At 42.7% G+C, this 19,898-nt stretch overlaps 1 protein-coding gene across 2 annotated transcripts in view; it reads left to right on the top strand.

The window, feature by feature from the left end:
- LOC138287598 (differentially expressed in FDCP 6-like) overlaps positions 1–19,898 on the top strand; it is a 256,732-nt gene that overhangs the window by 67,695 nt on the left and 169,139 nt on the right. For both annotated transcript variants that reach the window (XM_069228170.1, XM_069228172.1), the window contains exon 2: positions 4,421–4,561. In XM_069228170.1, the coding sequence (XP_069084271.1) occupies positions 4,421–4,561 (141 nt within the window). The remainder of the gene's footprint in view (positions 1–4,420; positions 4,562–19,898) is intronic.

Genomic DNA, 19,898 nt, shown 5'->3' with positions numbered 1-19,898 from the left:
TTTTACTTTTTCCTAGTCGTTCTGTCGCTGGGGTTCTCTTACTGTGAAACTACCCAGCCTGAATATTCTGCTTGCTCTGAAACTTTTCCTTCTATGGTTTTGGAATTTGTTAAAACTTTCTGTTTTTTTTACTCAGTTCCTCATATCTACTGTTGGTGGAGTCAGAGAGTGACCCCATCAACGTATCCACTGCTCTACTTATCATTTCTTCCAACCTCCTCTTTAGCTTTTATTTAGATTGTAAATCCAACATTATTAGACCAGATAATCTTAAAATTATTAGATGATAATAAGTAAATATCTTCCCAATTAGAACTTATATAAGGGAAACCGGCCGACTCCAGAGAAGATCAGGAAAAATGTGTCAGTGCAACAGCAGTCAATGGACTACAACTGCCAAAAAACCCTCATGTGAGGTAATAAGGGCACCCAAACAAAGAAAATGGCTGCAATCATTATGCACTCCAGGGTGACCCCACCCTGTTAAAATGGTAGCCGACCAGTGGGGGAATCACGTGATGATCTGCCCATACAGTTGTTGCTAATTGCTTTCTTTAAAATCATGTATGTTGCGTCTCCAAGTGTAATGAAAGCGGAACGCTTGAAAATGAAGGGCATTGAAATTGAGGATGCAGCACAACTCAGAAAAGCAGTGCACTCTCCACTCAATACTCATATCTCCGCTGATGTGCGGAGTGCAGCGTCTGGGCCGATGGTGAGAGGCTGAGGACCCACGGCTGCTTCGAATGTAGAGAAACGCAGTGCAGCGTCTGGGCCAGTGGTGAGAGGCTGAGGACGTGCGACTGCTTTAAAAGCAGAGAGCGCGTTCTCTGCCTGGCACCAGTATTTGAAAGGAAACAGTAAGTCGAACAAGTGTGACCATTTACATGCTCTTTTTGTGTTGAAAGTATAAAGACCACCCAGGAGAATAAAAGCACAGGGGGTCAAAGGGATAAGTGTAGCGCAGGCTTACAAACGTTTCAACTAACATTCACAGTAAAACCTAAAAAACAGACTGGTAAGGGAAAATGAACAAGGCGGTACGTATCCTGTGAGCAGCAGCAATAAAAGAAAGAAGATGGCTGCGTGATGCTGAACTATATAATCTATTTGAATGTTTTAAAAGTTCTCAATTCTTTCTATTGTTGCTGCTGTGAGCGGGCAATAAAAGGAGATTTGCATAATGTTAGCCTCCATGTCATGCCGTAAAATTTAACTGAAGCCTTCTAATTGTGCAGGATAACAAATTCTTGACCCAAGTGATTAGCCCGCCAGCAGGCCGACCCCTGCCCTCAGATCTGGGATTACAACTTTCTATTGCTCGGCCATCTCAGTATATATGCTCTGTACACAAGGTTTCTTACAACATACATAAACCAAATTAGTCAATAACCACCCCCCTAAGTTTGGATTGGCCAGTTTGGAATTAAGGCAGGTAATGTTCCAGGATAGTACATTCCAGGCTTCAAGTTGCAGATTTGCATTAGAGATGAGAGTGGATGAATCCGCTGGGAGTGTTGACAATCAGATCTCAGTTGATTCAGCACACCTGCGCTGACATATTTTCAGATCATCCTCGCCCATGTCCCTGAGCGCATTAAGCTTTAGGCAAATCTTTGTTGGCAAAGGAATAGGGAAATGCACCTCCAAGGCATTAAGGTCACCTGCTATATTCGAAGAAGCCAAATTGAGCTCACCACAATCTAAACCACCCCCTGGTGAGGACACGCATTTTATTCCAACATTGTCCTGGTGGATGACTGACCAGCATTTCCTTACATTGAGTACCCAGTGGATCACTTTGTTAGTCAGAGAGTCTTGGTCTTTTCTTGCCCCTTCTGGCACCCTTGGGACATTGTGCTTGAAGATCGTGGATCCACTCTCAGGCTTTCGTTGTGAATGAAGATCGTGCATCCCCTCTCAGGCGTTCGTGCCACAGGAAGGGGGGCAAAGGCTGGCTATTGAAGGGCCATATTAGCAAGTAGAAACCAACTTTGAGGTTAGACCACAGGGCAAGTGTCCAGGCCCTTTGCGACCCGAGGCACATCTCACTGGCAGTTGAGAGGCTGGAAAAAAAGTATGATAAGCCATGTCCTGAACATCCATCCTCTGCCCTAGCCTATGGGAATTCCTGGAAAGACTGGGTTACTAAGAGATACAAGCAGGCGGTGGAGGATAGTGCCTCGGGTCATTTTCGCAAAGTGAAAGGCCTGATGTATCATGCCCAGTAGAGGAGGGTCACCCATTGGCGTGGTTGGGATAGGGATGATGTAGCTCTATGAAAGTTTATCTGGGCTCCTAGATCTTTTACCTCAGTTTTAAGTTCAGCAGCTGTCTTTATCAGGGCATGAAAGAATTTTGGCAACGATCCAGCTTGATTTCCTGTGGACCCAGCACAGCGGGTGACTCAACAACATCAACAGGTTTTGGGCCAGCCAAAGGGGCATATTGGTTACTGCATATAATGCTAGGAGTACCATGGGCTTAAGGCACAGAAGCCTCGGAGGCAAGCACAATGTCTGAAGAGTACCATCACAGTGCAACCATTTCTTACTCTGAGGTTTGCGGGGCTCTGACCCAGTGGCTTTGGCCATTTGCCCTGCATTTGTTGTGAAAATACCCGCTAGGGTTTTTCCAGACCTCTTAACACTATGAGTTAAAGTAGGATGCGGGGCAGATGAATAATTAGGCAAGGGCGGGGATTTGGAGTGAAACATTGTTTCCACCTAGTCATTCAGAATGCCTATCTGAGCTAGGATATTTTTGGTGGTTGCCACAGTAGTTTATTTTTTATTTTTTGGAGTCCTTCATGGACGTCTCCAGCAGTTTCCTGTCCCTGTTCCCTATGTGTAAGAACACTAGCACAACAGCAACAAATGGGGATCACTGATAAATCCTCCTCCAACATCCCCCGGCTCAACAAGTATTAAAAGTTCGTACCTTGCAGAATAGCAGATGCCAGGTGGATGGCCCTGCCCAACCTCCTCCGGGCAAAAACTGGTGCAAGATGGGCCCACCCTTGCCCAGGAGCAACTTGGGCACGTCCCACGCCGCAGGAGAAATAGAAACGCTTTAAGCACCACAGCAGTGGGAGTGCAGACAGAGGCCCCACCTTTCAGGGTTGGTGAGTCCCTTCCTGGCCAGCAACAAAGATTGCAGGCATCCAGTGCAGCAGGAGGAACGCAAGCACTTAGTCTGCACTCCTGCTGCCCTTTGAGGCCCCTCTTCTCTGGGCTGGTGTGATGGTACCTGGGATAGTGAATCCCCTCCTTGCCAGCAAAAGTGATTGCAGGTGTCCCACGCCACAGGAGGAATGAAAGTTCTTTAAGCGCTGCAGGAGCGCAGACAGAGGCCCCTCCTCTAAGGGCTATTGCAATGGTTCCTGGGACAGTGAGTCCCTTCCTGTCCTCCTGGACAGCAACAGATAAATAGTTTTCAGTTCAGACATTACCAAACATAGGAAGAGTTTTGTAATTTTTAAATTGGAACATCTTTCTTTCCAAATGAATGGACAGAAAGCAGAGCATAGTAAAAAATTGTTCCGCATTTCAACAGCTTTTGAGGACAGTATTTTTATATATATATTTATGCCTCCATTTTCCAGTAATTCTAATGAGCATCTCCTTTGGGCACTCAAGCCTCCATTTCAGTTCCAGAGCTTGGACCTAGCATGTCTTGTTGGCCAGTACTCTAGGATGGCCAGAGGACTTCTAATAGTGAGTCTGCAAAGGCTCATGATTCCATCGAGAATGCCAACATTTTCACAGCTCCCAAAGGAGCAAGATTATTTATGAACTTTTGCCACTATAGTTTTCCTGTTTCCAAGGCTTTGCACAGAATCTTATCCCTATGTCCGAAAGATTCAACTCTAATAGCAGGTCCCCTTTGTGATCATTCAACCTTGCAGCACTGTAAAATTGGCAGTGGCATAACTCCATAGCTTTACGTTCCACATGGGACTGCAAGGTTTGCTCATGTTCTGTACATTCCCTTAAATTTCTGCCCAAGCTTCCAAATACTGAAAAGGGGCTGACAGTTTTTTTTATCATCAGAAAGACAAGCCTAGGATGGGAACTAATGTTGTATGACCATTGTGTAAAGAAGAAACATCAAAGGAAAGCCCAAAAGCAAGTTTGCCTTGAGCTATTTGCACTGTTCAGCTGCAGAATGTGTACAAAACTCACAGGCCTTTGTAATTGTGCTCTATATTCTAAGAAAACAGTGGCCTATATGAAAAATGGGAAGAAGGAATGAAATCACACATCCTTTCATGTACATGTATCTTAAGGTCCTGATAATCGTAATATAATAGCTATACTTTGACTGTATTTCTGACGTTACATACCATTCAACTGACATTTATAAAGATTTTCTCTACAGTGAATCAATATTCATGTTTTTTTTAAATTTCACTTACCAGGTGCTGTCCCACAACCTGTATACTGTGTTGAACATCCCCATCGATCCAAAAATCTTAGATGACCATTTCAGAGATGATGAGACTAGTATTGTCTCCTCACAGGGATTCGTGAGTTATCTTAACTCATACATCCTTGATAAGGTAAGATACTTGCTTCAGAAATTACAACTGCCTAATGCTGTACCAGAGTTGTTCTTCTTTCCCCACTGCTGCATTGTCATTTCCGATATAGGGATCTCCTCTGAGATGGTGCAGTATTTTTAAGGGTTGTGTATTCCTGAGTCACAAGAGATGACATTTTTTTATTTTTGCAAGTATATCAATTAAATCATTGTTTGATTATGGATCCAGGAATCAATCTAATATGCATGTACTGATCAAAAATGTTAAAACATACCAAATACAGTGATTTGTACGTGTACACTTCTTTTGAAAGTCTTTGTCAAACATAATTTTTCTAATTATTTGACAGTGATAGTATTCTAGATACTTTGATGCTCTACTGCATCTTGGTCTCACTGTAACAGGCAAACTATCAAATAGCAGTGTAGATATTTTTATCTAGTGTACTGTGTAGATTGAAATTATGATGCAGTGGATGCAACAGAGGGGAGGGCTTGGTGCCGAACTGAACAGATATCCCCCCTTCAGCCTCAAGTGGCCAGTCTGCCGTTGGAGGATAAAATCTTCTTCCATGAGGGCCCTAAGATTATACCCCTAGATGAATACAGGTGAGAGGTACACCTGGAGCTGCTATATGAGATAAACAGTGGCTGAAAACTGAAGAATAGATATAAGACCACCTGGATCTGTGAACCATCCCAATATGACATCTATGCCTTTGCCAGTGACCCACCAGGGCGGTGAAGTGATGTGGACTGGCATCAGAAATTAAAAGCCCCGCCGACCCTTGTCTTTGAATGAAATTACGGTAATTGGCTGAAACGAATGAGAAGGTTTGATCCCTGCAAATCAAGATAGCACCTGCATCATGAGAGGAGGAGTGGGCATGGCTCATTACAAGATCCAGACTGCAGAAGGAAAGATGTGAGATTGAATTTGGACACACTGTTGAAGAGACCCCTGGAGAACTGGTAGTGGCTCACTTTAATCGGTCGACTTCGGGAAGGGAAGAGTTTATGTCCCAGAACAGGAGATTTCCGTCTCTTGAGAGACCCAAATGAGACCCAGCGATGGAGTAAATAGTAGGAGTGGAGTACACAGGCCCCTCCACTACTCCCACCTTGCTACACCTACCGACAATTAGTAACCACATGATGAGGAAAGTGCTGACCAGGGACCAAGATTTGAGAGGGAAATATACAGTGTCATGAATCTGGGTACTTCCCCAAAATGGAGCCTGTTTTTAGAGTTTTTGTGACTATGTAGGATCAAAATATGGGGTTTCAAAGCAGCAGTACCTTAATCAGGGTCATATGCCTGGATAAATAGACCAGTAGCTTTAGAAAACTGTCTAAGAACATCCATGTATGGCCTCTAGAGATTTAGGAGGGAGGTCTGTTCCCAGTATAGAATTAAGGAGGGTATTTATCAGCTGAAATTTTGTCACGTTCTTGCAATGCGCTTTAGGCAGAGGAGGCAAAGGATTCATCCAAACAGTGCTCGGCTCCCTTAGTTATGGTACAAGTCCCTAGTTTTGAATGCTGGCAAATAGGAGGAGACAAAAAGGGCAGAAAAGGATGCTAGAATACCTTAGATCAATGGGATAAGAGTGTTCCTTAATTGTCTCCATGGTCCTCACCAAGTCTGATCTTGGGGACAGCTTAAAAAAGTTTAAGAGGGTACTGAATGAGGAGCTATCCTCAAACAGGACATAGACTCTATTGGGTCAAAAACTATGGATATAGAGATTAAAGTGACACAGTTGGACTCTGACCTTCAATTTAATGCAAATGATTGAATGGCTGCAAGTATTACAAATCCAGCTTTTCTAATACACGAGGAGCTGGAAAATAGATTAAGAAAAGGAACACAAACAGACCAGATGACTGGTGGTAAGTGCCTCCTATGCATTTGTGGTTGGCTTGTTCTCAGCTCTACTGGGTGACAATCATGCAGAGGTGAAACTAGACCGAGTGCATAGAGTGGGAGCTAGACTACCACTGCATGATCAAACACCAAGAGCTGTGCTAGCCAAATTCCACTACTTCATGGAAAAGTAAGAGTTACTGAGAGCCGCCAGATAAACTAAAAAAAAATCTCCTTTAAGGTGTCTACTTGTGTGTTATTCCAAGACATCTCACTAGCAATATTGTAGAGAAGATACACTGTCAAGCCCATTAGAGACCAACTCGGAAAAAATAAGATTTGAGAAGGAAGGCCAAACACGTCATTTCTCTGATAGGGATTCACTTGTGAAGAGTCTCAACATCACCCAGAACACTGATAGGAGCAAAGGGGGGTTGTTCCTCGTGGCAAACAGAGGCTGCAATACAACTACCAGTTGGGAGGAATTGAAAACATACAAGAATATAATGTTGGAGATGAAAGTGGCAAACAGCCATGCATTCAGATGGAAGACACTCGACTTGGTCTGCTCCAGAGCCTACACAGGGGACTGGAGACCTTTTCATAGAGAACTTACCAAAGGATGGTGAGCGGTGTTGCCTTTATCCACGCTTCAGCCTCAGGACACTAGGCAAGACTTTGGTGCTGCTGGGAGGTAAATGCATTATTAAATCAAACAACAGGAGTATCCCATAAACCCGAAAGGCCTGGGGTGCAAAATGTAAAGGTACAACACTGTCCAATTAGATATTTTTAAAATATGTATTGAGTGGTCATACAACACTGTATCAATTTATTGTTAAATTCATGTTATAGAATTATATGTTGCATCCTATTACAAATAATTTTCTTTCACGTCATTAAAAATGTTGTGATTTTGGTCATATCCAGCCAGTATTGTACAAATACTTAATACATCTTTTAATTATACCTTTACAAGACCGAAATTAAAGCATTTTATATTGAGCTTCTGTTAGTTCACAGAAGTCCAGGGGGTGGGCGGGAATCATGCCACCCACAGATTGGAGGGATGACCATTAAAGGCATGGTGGCCGATGTGGAGGTTTATTGTCCCCTTCCCATTGGTATTTGCCCAATAGGGTGAGATTTGTTAGGGTTGTTATTGTAGTTGATAGTTTTGTTGCTCATAGGAGGAACCAAAAGGGTTGATGCTGCGCAGTAAAAGGAAGTCAGTAGTTGGCTCCACATTTCTGGCGTATTGGAGATTGTCATGTCACATTCATGCCTACACATTCCTAGGAAATCCTCTAATGGCTCAAGCACAGATAAAGCGTTTCCATTGAGAGGATGAATTCAGCCTGAATAGAATAATTATGATCATGTCGGTGAAATCAGCAGCAAAATGACTGCTGAAATGACCTGACCTGGAAGCAAAGCCTCCTGAAGGTCTTTGTCTACAGGAGACACCTCTTCTTTGAAAGATCAATCAAAGCTGATATCTAAACTATTTTTGATCTTATATCACTCAATTGGTAGCACAAAATAATCTTTGTACATCATGACTCTATTTAACAGGCCCATGAGAGGCTAGGAGCATCCTCATGAAAAAAACATTACACTGATTATTCCCCAAACACTGGTCAGGGCCCTTTTTTGGTCACTGTTACAGACTGCAGTAACTGTTTCTGGTATACATAGAGTGGGCTTTCGGTCAGCCTGCTCCTCATGATTGGATTGCATTGTTTTCTTTCTCACTTATCGCCTCTTGATTTGATGGCTTTTCTCTCTATTCTAGTGTTTGTCCCACTGAGGATGATTTTGGTCGCACCCTGTTCTGATTGACTTATATGCTTCCCTTGCTACTGCTGTTTGGATTCAGGGAATTCAATTTTACTTTTCTTTTACACACTCCACAGGGGTGCATATATTTTCTTGCTCGCTCTGACATTGTGCCTTCCCCTTTGCTTTGCTCTCCTGCCCCTCGCTCTCCATGTTGCTTACCCTCCCTAACTTCAGCATGGCTCTTACCAAGCATGGGTTGCCTCGAAATTGGTTTCTGCACTACAGTGTTTCTTTAAAGAGAAAACATCTTTGATGTCCACTTTGAAAACGCAGCAGTATTTGAATATTTAATCTTCATTACAGCCACTATAAATGGACAACTATTCCTGGCTACCTCAACAAAGCTGATTTGTCGTCCTGTAGTTCTTTAAAATAGTCACATTGACTTCATTTTCATATGTCTTGATTGTGGTGCACTTTCTAATGTGCAGGGATTTACCATTTGAGTTTAACAGTAGAGCCTATTTACAGTACAGGATGGTTTAATGCACAGTGTGAATGCTGCACAACTACAGTCATCTTAGATTACGATGAATTTGTTACCAATTAATTTCTATCCCCATCCTTCTATGATGCTTCCCTCTTACTCTATACATTACTGGAGACAAATCCCGCAACATATCAGAGGACACGGAGCAAGACGGAAATGGTGAAGGGAAGGAGAGCTGCATTGACTTCCCATAATGAAGTAAATCACTCAGAACTTGACATTAGATATACATAGAATGCATGTTGGCTCAGCCCTTTGCTCCTCGTTGGATGGCTTTGTTGCCTACCTCATCTATCTTTTGCTTCCATGGTTTTGCTCCTTATTTTTTTATTTTTGAGTTTGTGCCACCCAGAAGCATGCAGGTCTTGCAGTGTTCTCATTGGTTTCAGTGGCGGGGAGGGAGGGGTCTGACGGGACACACCTGCACACATACACTCAAACTCATGAATTCACGCACACACATCCATTCACAACACTGATCAAATATTCAAACATACATGCATGCACCAAACATTAATTGAAAAAAAAAAAAACACTTACCTGCAGTTCAGCCTCGGAGATCCCAGGAGGGTTGGGACTGCTGCCCTCCCTCATTGTATGACCTAAGGGCAGCAGTCCCAAGTCTTGTCACAGAGTGAGATGGGGGTCAGTGAAAGTGCTGACCCCACCCTACACTGACGAGTTGTTACTGATTGAGGGCTTAAAGCTGAAGTCCCCCTGGTTCGAGGCAATGAGTGACACTACCCTTCTTCATCGAAGGGGAGGGCCTGGAGGACTTTTGCTGGGGTGAGGAGGTCACCCCACAGGAGCTGTGACCTCCTCATCCCAGCAAAGTTCAGCTTAGGCAGCCGGTAGCTTGCGCAGATAGCGTATGTCTAACTCGTGGCTGCTTGACCTGAAAATGAAGACTGTCCGGCTGACCTTTGCTCTGCCTGGCAGACACTCTTCTTGGGGGGCAAAGGGCGAGCTCCAAAGGAGCTCCAAAGGACAGGCCGTGGTTGATTGGACTAGTGATATACTTCCAGAGCATGCTTTCGGCAACTTTACTTTTTGCCATTCAACACTCAATGGGAGTGCACATGTTTCCTTGCTCTTCCACCTTTTCCTCTTTATTTACCTCCCACCAACCTATGTGCTACTTTGTTCCCCCCACTCTCCAGTGCTTCCCATCCTGCTCATCACCCTGCTAGTAGTGTTTAAGTTGTATTTCTTTGTTTATTATATTGAGAGTACGGCCACTGTAAAATGCTGGCAAACCCCTGTGCTGAATTTTTGCACTGCACACTTACTTTTTTCCCTAGGTTTTAATTTGCCTTTCTAACATGGCTGTCCACCATGTTTAAACAGTAAATTTAAAAATGGCTTACATTTGCGTGTGCAAGCATGCGTCAAAGTGCATTCGTGCATGCCTCACAAGGCATTTGTGCACATCGGCGACCACCCATTCCAAGATTGACTACCATGTGTGCTAATGCCACTATCGACAAGAATTGGGAAGGTCAATCGCTCACCATTTAAAAGCTGATACCTACTGGCTTTGCCGTTTCTTTATTGACTCCATATCAAAACAAATGTTTCAGTGGGAAATGTAATAATGACGGGAGGCTTTAATCTGGCATTAAATACTCACTAGTCATCTTAAAGACTAAATTATTGTGTATTTGATAATGAGCTGGCTTGCTAACCAGTGCGACTGGCATAGACCCAATCATGTCAGGCCCTACCCTGGTGTCTTTGATTCTGGATATAGGCTATCAAAACAATAAGTTTGCTAAATGGAGCCAGCATTACTAAATTGTGAGAGATACAAAACCTAGGAAAAAAATCATAACGAAATAGAATACATCTTGCTAAATGACAATGACATGACTTCACCTCTCATCGTATGAGATGACCTCAAGGCAGTTGTGCCAGATGTTGAGGCGTTTGGAAACTCAGAAATTATAAGAAGAACTAATAGAAGCAGAGCATTGGTACAAAGAAGGCCCCTCACTCACAAGACTTAGCACTAGGGATCAGTTGGGAATTATAATTACTAATAAAGCTGAAATTACTCTCTTATACCTCAAGCAATGTTTCAATGAGTATTATAACAAAGTAGAAACCAGCTTAGCATGTCAACTACGAGAAAGAAAATGGAGTAAATCTATGTTAATTTAAAGAAATTGTATAAATGGCAGACAAATGGCTGAGGGAAAAAAAGAAGCAGGAGGAATTTAAACAGTTAGATTAAGCACTGTGTTTAGCAGAGGTTTATTTCAAGGACCCACTGCGGCAATACATTTCACATGCTGAGCTACCTAGATTATCCAAAAGCAAATCTGAAACATAGCAAGTGCCAATAAATACAGCAGGGGATCAGCTTGGCATTCAAGCTGATTAATACCTCAATGGTGTCTGGCCCAGATGGTTCACCAGCAGTTTTACAAAATGTTCATCTCCTACCTAAACCCAGACTAACTAGAGTCTTACATGGCTGAGGCAAGCCAAGTCATCCTTTCAATGAGAGATGCAGACAGCTGTCATTATCATTTTAGGGCTAGAAAAGGATCCTTTAGACGTCTCTTCTTGCGGATTATAGCCCTTCTCGATATTGATGTGAATTTATACTCAAAGTCTTTGCCATGAGCACTGAACAGATGTTACCAGGCCTTGTTCACCTAGCCTTTCAGATTGTATTTAAGGGAGGAAACATATGACAATATCAGAAGATTGATACATCTAGTCAGGAAGACATAAAAAATCCCAATACCTGCCAATTTAGGATCTTTGGAGACAAAGAAAATATTTGACTGGGTAGAGTGGACATTTTTATGGATGACTTTAGAGGAAGTAGGTTTTGACCCGAGTATATAGCAGTGATTATGGCTAAATATGCTTCTCCAGCTGCACGCATCATTCTTAAAGTGCACATCTGAAATGCCCTACTCCAGTGAGTATGCAACAGGGCTTACCCTAGCCCCCAATGTATTTGCCCTTATTATAACACAGCTGGCCTGATAGGTAAGACAAAACAGACATCAGAGCCATACTTTTTGAAGGTGAGGAGCACAGGATTGTGAGGTTCGCTGAAGATGTTTTTCTTGTGACAGGCTGCCCAAAAACCTCTTACGCAGCATTGGTTCACTAACTACCACCATTTGACAATGCAGCCGAATACAAGATAAATATGTTTAAGGCTGAAGTTGTGAACTTGACCTTGAGCAAAGAGGAGGAGAAGCTCCCTTCAGTTACAAGCCAGAAAAATTACTTGGGAATCAAAATCTCTTGGAAACCAAAGAAAGCGTTTGCCAAGCTAATTACCCAGGCCTGATGACAGCGATACAGAGTTGTCTGTGCAGCTGGCCCTGCTTTTCCTAACTTGGTTGCTGTCAAAATGAACAGGGCACATTTATTTTTCTAAGCACCAACAACTACAGTTGAACTGAATTTCCCGGAAGCCCTACCACAGTCCATACCAATATTTATCTGGGGTGGAACATAGTCCAGCCCCCCTAGCCGTACCCCCCTCAAATTGTTCCAGAGTCCTGAATTAGAGGGAGAAGTGTGTCCACTAGACTTTCAGTTACACTACCAGGTATCCTAACTAGCTTTTTGATTACCCTGTGTTGGAGATGGAGAAGGTTTGATACACATCAAATACACTTTCAAGTGTAAAACCTAATAGGACACAGCATGGCTTCCGAAAAGTAGGCGACCAATGAATACATGTTCTAACATTCAGCTCCACATGACTTTCAAAATATGGGACTCCATTGCTATGACACATGGGCTAACAACCTTCCTGTTCCACCATACACCTATGCACAGCCACCTTAAATAAGTCATATAGAATATGATCCAGACAATAGTGGACATATTTTATTTGTAATTAATTTAAATTCTTCAGTACATGCAGGAGAAGATGTAATATACCAGAGGAGAAAATACTACAGTGCTGGCAAATACATTAGATAATGCATCCTGAAATTAGATTTGTAACTTTGATTTGTAATCATAAGGGATAAGAAGCCCTTTGAAAAATAGTATTTTTTTCTCAGTCTTATCCTCATAGTATGAATTCTAAATTTAAAAGGTTCTGATAGGCACTGAGGACATGTTCTTGGCCCCACAAAGTAAAGTGGAAAAAGTAGAGAAATCTCTCATAGAGCACGATTACTGTACAAAATCTGGAGGTGGATTAGAAAGTACTCTGACTGTGCTATGTCCTAGCTACACTATGGCATGTAAATGCTTCTGTCAGCCTCAGATGCTAAAGTGGATGCAACCAAATGGACTCTTTCCAGACTTAGCCATGTTCTAGACAGAGGCACTACTGGCAATTCTGTATTAGTAAATCATAATAATAATAATACTAATTATGGAAAGAGATGGGGATGATGATAATTGTGGTTAAACGTAACTTTTCTCTCAGATATATTTTTCTGCACAACTGTCCTCCATGTGCAAACCTGTCTGTTTAATGCTGTATCCTAAACTACAATAAAATAAATAAAGCATGGTTTGTATAAATTGATGCACTCTGATTTGCCTACACTGCAGTATAAACCACATGATAAGATTGTTTAAAAATTGATTGTTAGTAATCTACACATGAGAATGTGTTTTAATCATAAAACAATTACACACTATTATTTTCAAATGAATATTTACTGGATTGCAATATGTTCGACTATTGGACACATTTTTAAAATTGCTTTGAGGTTTTTTGTGTGTAAAATGGTGGTTGTTTTCCCATTGACAGCTAAAAGAAGGTGATCTTAGTAATACCAGTTGTGAGCGATTAGGTGGAAGAGTCTACCTATCTGTCAGTCACACTTCTATTTTTTTGTTTATATGTAGATTCTGACTTGTGTGCAGAGTTTGACAGTGATGACAAATGAGAAACTTTGAGTGCTGGGGTTTCGCCTGTGTGTGGCTTGTGTGAGGTGCTCATTGGATCCACCTTATTCCACTGGCAACTCCCTTTGCCCACCAACTCTCTTTGATTGGTAATATGTATCATGGCTTGTACTACACCCAAGGAGGTAACCAAAAGGGAATGGGCTTTCCAATATTGTTATAGCTATGGGATATCTGTACAGCCAACATGTGCCACTATTACGGCCTTGTAGCAACATAGGCATAAACAAAACTCCCACATATACTACCAATTCTCTGTCTTTGTTCTCTCCTTCCCATTATCATATATTCCCCAGTGGATAGGTCTCTCCTAGAATTATTTTCTATTACTATTGAGCCTTGTGATAATGCTTGATGAATGTTATTGGCTTGAGGTTTACCTCCTCTCCCCAAACTAGGTGCTAATACAAATACCACATCTTAGCATCAAGGTCATATTTTTCTCATCATGTATTGATCTTGCGCCTCCTTTGATTTTAGTACTTTTCTATCACAAAAGCATTCTGCCTTTAGCTTTGAATAATAGCTTGTATTCCTTATTGTCATGTGATATCCATGTGACATCCCATCCCTTTCTCAGATGCTTCACCAAATATGCCATTTGAAGAAGCATTTCCAAAGCCAATAGGTATGGCTTTAGTATGCTAACACAAGCATGAAAAAACACTGTTTGCATACATTGCATGCACAATTGCTGTTTATCATATTAAAGTCAGGCTTATTGTTTTTGCCAATATGGGGGGGTGGTAAAAATGATTGTTTTCTATTGCGTTCATATTGGACACAAAGAGCTGAAGGGGCAAACAGTGTGATGACTCAGTGTTCTTTTCAGATATAGAATAGTTCCTTGTGCATTCCAGTGGACTTCCCAGATAGCAGAATGATAGACCTAACAGCAGACAATGAGATTACATTACTCCTCTGGGTGGAGTCAACATCTGCTGTAATGCATATCTTAAAACTTGGTAAAAATAGTTAGGCAATAACAATATTCATTGGGGACGCTGGTCAAACCTTTTTTTTTTGTGTCAATAAAGTAGCACAGTTGTAGATTGATGGTTGGATTGCCTTAGTTTCAGAGATTTGTAATTTGCTGCTCCAAATTTGTGAATGGTATTTTGATTTGCGAAAAAGACATAACAGCTTTTGAAACATCTATTGTTTTGTTTCCTAACCTAAATTCCTTGATTTGATGTTCAGAGAATAGGGGTGGTGTACAAAGTTGTAAATATTCATTCTGAGACTTCCTACATGAGTATTGCACATAATGTTCAAAGTAATTCTTCAAAATTAGTGATTGGTTTTAGCAAAGTTCCCTTCTGTTGTAGCTAATAGCACTAGTCATCTGGATTTTATTGTTTATTTAGTTGCAGCAACCTTTTAGTTAGAAGCTCCATACGATAGCAGTGAAAACGATGCATACAACATAAAGGCAGAGATTTTTACACTGATGTAAATATATCCATAACTAGGAAAATTGCATTTCTAAACTCAAGCATGCAGAATGGATAAATATATATTTGCTGTGGTGCAAGAAGTTTGGACAGGGTCTACGTCCCTCTTTCAGGTCTCAAATGATTACCTTTTAGTGGGGCTTTGAATTCTTGCAGAGAAGGAGTTGCCCTAATACTTGGTAGTAGAGAGTGGCAATGGAGTGGTCCTAAGCAGCAGAAGGACTAGAAGTTGAAGGCAAGGCAGGGCGATTTGGATGTGACTTGAAAGTAGTGGTTGGTTGATCTAAGATTCCCAATTGGTTTTAATCCGGATCTGGATACTAATTCCTAACTCTTGAGCTCAATGAATCTTTTCCTCAGTTCTGAGGGGTGAGAAGATACCTTTTGAATTAGTTTCCCAAATATCAATTACAGTGTAACCTGCTGGCCACACACTAAATCTCAAGAGACCAAATTAAGTTTTGCAGACTCAAAGCCAAACTTACATAATGAGCCTCAAAACCATCGCGTAAATGTAAAGCATTACCAAAGGAGATTTAAAACGACTAGCCACTCTAAACTTAACCAACATATCGAAAACCAATATTTCAGTAACAGCGATACAAAATAGAAGAAAAGGCATATGATGCTTTGGATTTAAAGATAAATCCTCCTGCCTAACCATTTAATCTAAATAGCTATCTGTAGGAAAGTGCCCCTTTTGGCATGGTCACCCCCCACTTTTTGGCTAATACCTGTATTCTTTCCCTAAACTGTACCATTGCTTCCACAATTGGCACACCCTAGCCACACATCTAAGTCCCTTGTAAAAGGTACCAGCGGTACCAAGGGCCCTGTGGCCAGAGAGGGTTCCGAAGGGCTGCTGCATGGATTGTGACACCCTAAGGGACCCCTCCCCAAACACATGCACACTGTCGTTGCAGATTGTGTGTGTTGGTGGGGAGAAAAAGGTAAAGTCGTCATGGCATCCCTCTCTGGGTGCCATGCCCACAAACCGCTGCCTTCGGCATAGGTAAGTCATCCCTCTAACAGGCCTTACAGCCCTAAGGCAGGGTGCACTACACCACAGTTGAGGGCATAGCTGCATGAGCAATATGCCCGTACAGTGTCAAAGTCCATTCTTAGACATTGTATGTGAAGCCTTTTTGAGTACATGGGCTGCGATTTTGTCATTACGAATTTCACAGCTCCATGACTTCACTGAAGACTGGGAAGTTTGACATCAAACTTCTCAGCTCAATAAACCCACACTAATGCCAGTGTTGGATTTATTGTAAAATGCACATAGAGGGCAACTTAGAGATGCCTCCTAACATTCACCCAAATCCCTAGTGTGTGGCTGACTGCTCTATGGCAGCCTGCCACCACCAGACAAGTTTCTGACCCCATGAGCCTTTTTGCTCTCAGGAGTCAGGGACAAAGCATGCACTGGGTGGAGGTGCTTCACACCTCTCCCCTGCAGGATCAGCAACACTTGGTAGTGAGCCTCAAAGGCTTCTGCCTTTTTCTATGCGCCTCCGGGCACTCCAGCCAGTGGAGATGCCCACCCCCTGGACCAGGGCCTACCTTTTGGTGGCAGGTCCGGCTGGAAAGTTAGTAAACAGTAGGAGAACTTTCCACCCCAGCTGGGACCATCCCTTGGGTGCCCAGAGCTAAGATGAACCCCTCCTGGCAGAATCCTCCATTTTGTTTTGGGGGAGATAGCACATAGGGTTAGGTCTGTGGCCCCTTCCCAAAGGGAGTGGGTACAGGAAGGGTGTAGCCACCCTCACGGTCAGTAGCCATTGGCTACTGCCCTCTGACCCCTGTAACACCCCTAAATCTAGTATTTAGGGGCACCCCTGAACCTTGGTCTTCAGATTCCTGGTGAGCTTATAGAAGAAGGACTGAAGAGCTGCACAAGCAGAGAAGACTCTGGACGAAATCTGACTTGGTCCCAGCTCTACAGCCTCTCTGCAGCTCCAAGACTCCTGCTACAAGAAGACGACATCCAGCAGAACCAGCAACCTCTACAAACCCACAGTGGACTGCTGCCTACCTATGGACCAAGAACTCCTGAGGACAGCGGGCCTGTCCACAAAGAAACCTCCAACAAGGACACCAGAGCCCTCCGCATCCTTGAGTCCTGTCCACTCTGCACCCACGGCCCGAGTCCAGGTGGCCCAACGGACCAGAAAGAGTCCCCAGGCGATTCCGACCTAGAGTCCATCCTGGGTTGACCCTCCTGGCCACCACGACAACGCCTGCAGCCTACATCTAGAAGGCCCCTCTGACCACGACTGGATCTGGTAAAGATACCAGACGCCTAAAGGTGGGCCTGCATCCACAGTCCCCTGGCCTTGGGGAACCCAGCTGATGGTCCATTGACATCCAGAGGAGCCTCAACTTACCTGTCCAGCTGTTGGTCTTCTTCAGCCGACCCCCTGGACTAAGCCTGCTGCCTCTTTGTGAACCAGGAGTTCCTCTTCGAAAAGCATTGGGCGCCCAATGCTGTGTTTGAACCTTGCATCTGGCTGCCCCTGTGCCGCTGAGGGTGTTTGTTTGGTGCTGACATGTGCTCCCACTGCCCCCTCAAAAGCCCCTCATCCCCCACCCCCCTGGGCTGATCTAAACTCTTCAGGGCCCGGGCCCTGAGACTGCGGGTACTTACCTGCAAACCATTAACTTCAGAGTGCCCCAAGTCTCCATAGGATTCCATTGGGCGCCAACACCAACTTTGACCTCTGCACCTGGCCGGCCCCATGTTGCTGGGGTGCACCCTTGGTGTCTTCTTAAACTTTGCCCTGTGGACACCTTAACCCCCGAAGACTGGGACCATAAGTTTTGTACCTACCTGTAAACTGTGTGTGTACTATTTCCCCCAGATTATATTGCCCTCAATGAAAATTGCACTGTCTACTTTTGATATAAAAAAGCATTGCTTACCTGAAAACTGTTTTAACTGAATTACCAACAAAGTGCATTTGATTTTTGAAAGTGATTCATTCTTGAAACTCTGTTTATCTGCAACAAAAATCCTTTTGGTTCTAGAAATAAAGTAACAATATATATGTTTTGATACATAAAACATTGGACTGGGGTTAGTCATTGAGTTTATGCCTAATTTCTTGACTTTGTGTGTACAACAGATGCTTAACTTTACCCTCTGATAAGGCTAACTCCTCGACCACACTACCACTAAAGAGAGCATTAGTATTATCTACTTCAGCTTCTTTAAAGCCTCTGGGGAACCCATGGACTATGCACACTATACTTTGCTTTGGTATAGTGCTTACAAAGCCAGCCTTCTACACTTACTTTGCTAACATCTAGATAGGGTGTTAGCGCAACAGAACTTCGGTAGAAGATTTTGTTGAGTGGTGTGTGCAGCATAAAGCTGAAAAGTCTTTTGAGATAGAGGTCTGTACCTCAGAGGGGTCAGCTCTGCTCAAAGGGAAAAGGGAATCTGTTCTTCAGCTAACCATACCGCTCTTACATCTCAGTTCTTCCAAGGAGTGACATCACAGTCGAAACTCTCCTCTAAACAACAACTCCATCAATCGCCTGATTGGCAGCTGAACCTTGAAGCATCCTTTAGCTCAGTCCCATGCTAAGGAATTCAGAGGGGTGTTCGACTGCCGTCTCCACGATACTCCACTTCAGCCTTAGTGAAACGTTGTCTCAGGCTCCCTCTTCTTTTCTGCACAATAGAATCCTTAATAACCTTAGGCTCATTACTAGGAGAAACATGCTATAATACAAACTTTCATGTTGGAGATTAAACGCAGAAAAATTCGGGCCTTCACGCTGGCCAAGCTAACGTTTACATAAATGTGCTTTAGTTTAAATGATTTTAAACATATTTCTCTTAGTGAATAGAAAATGATTATGGGAATAACATTTTCTTAAATACTATAACATGAACATACTTGCAAAGAAATGAGTAAATACAGTTCACAAGAAGGATTATTATCGTCTGTAAACGTTTACTTGTATGCATTCCGGTGCATCACTTTATGTGAAAAGCCATTTTCACACATTTACATAAGAAATAGCCACTCCCTTATTTCACGTTCTATGACACATAATGGCGCAGCAAAGTTATGCTCTCTCAACTCTCCCTCTGATGACTTAAGTCAAAAACCCACTTCATTCTTGAATGAGACTCTCTAAACCTCATTGTTTTGAACAGCTTTCATCTGGACTCCTCCAAACCTTTCATATCATTGTAATATTTACCCTGGCTGACCTCCAGTGCAATCTCTGCTCTCTTCCTCTTTCTGCCTGTCTTAATCCTCATTCTCTGGAAAACCCTGTATCTAACCAATAGAACTATTGCTCTTACCGAAATAATCAACAATGGGTTCAAAATAAAACCTTATATCACATCTTTTAAAACATTATGACACAACCAAGTTATGCTCTCTCAGGATGGAGGGAGAGATTATGTACTATAGTTAGTTGGGGACAAGCCATTTCGTGTCTTGAGTGCAAGAGTCAGTGGTTTCTGTAGGGACCTTGTTTGATGAAAGTAACATGAGGTGGAAGTGTGTTTATATAAACTATACAGCGTTCCAGTGGCAAAATGCATAAACGTATTAAGTGATTTGCTGACGCCCACCAGTAAATTATTGTGCTAGTTAAACCTGCTGAGAACTACTGAGTTTGAATGTTTTTACTGTGCTGAAAGGGATATGGGGCAGATCTGTAAACGTTCAGCAGGTTTTATGGTACTGCAATCACTGTGGGGGAATCCTGACGAGCACCCCCACTCTTTAAGGCAGATAAGGTGAATGTCAGAATATCTGTTGGTAAGTAGAGT

This window comes from Pleurodeles waltl, chromosome 4_1 (genome assembly GCF_031143425.1).
Source record: "Pleurodeles waltl isolate 20211129_DDA chromosome 4_1, aPleWal1.hap1.20221129, whole genome shotgun sequence".
In the NCBI taxonomy this organism is placed as follows: Eukaryota; Metazoa; Chordata; class Amphibia; order Caudata; family Salamandridae; genus Pleurodeles; species Pleurodeles waltl.
The sequence above is the reverse complement of the archived record's forward strand: the minus strand, read 5'-3'. Positions and strand labels throughout refer to the sequence as shown.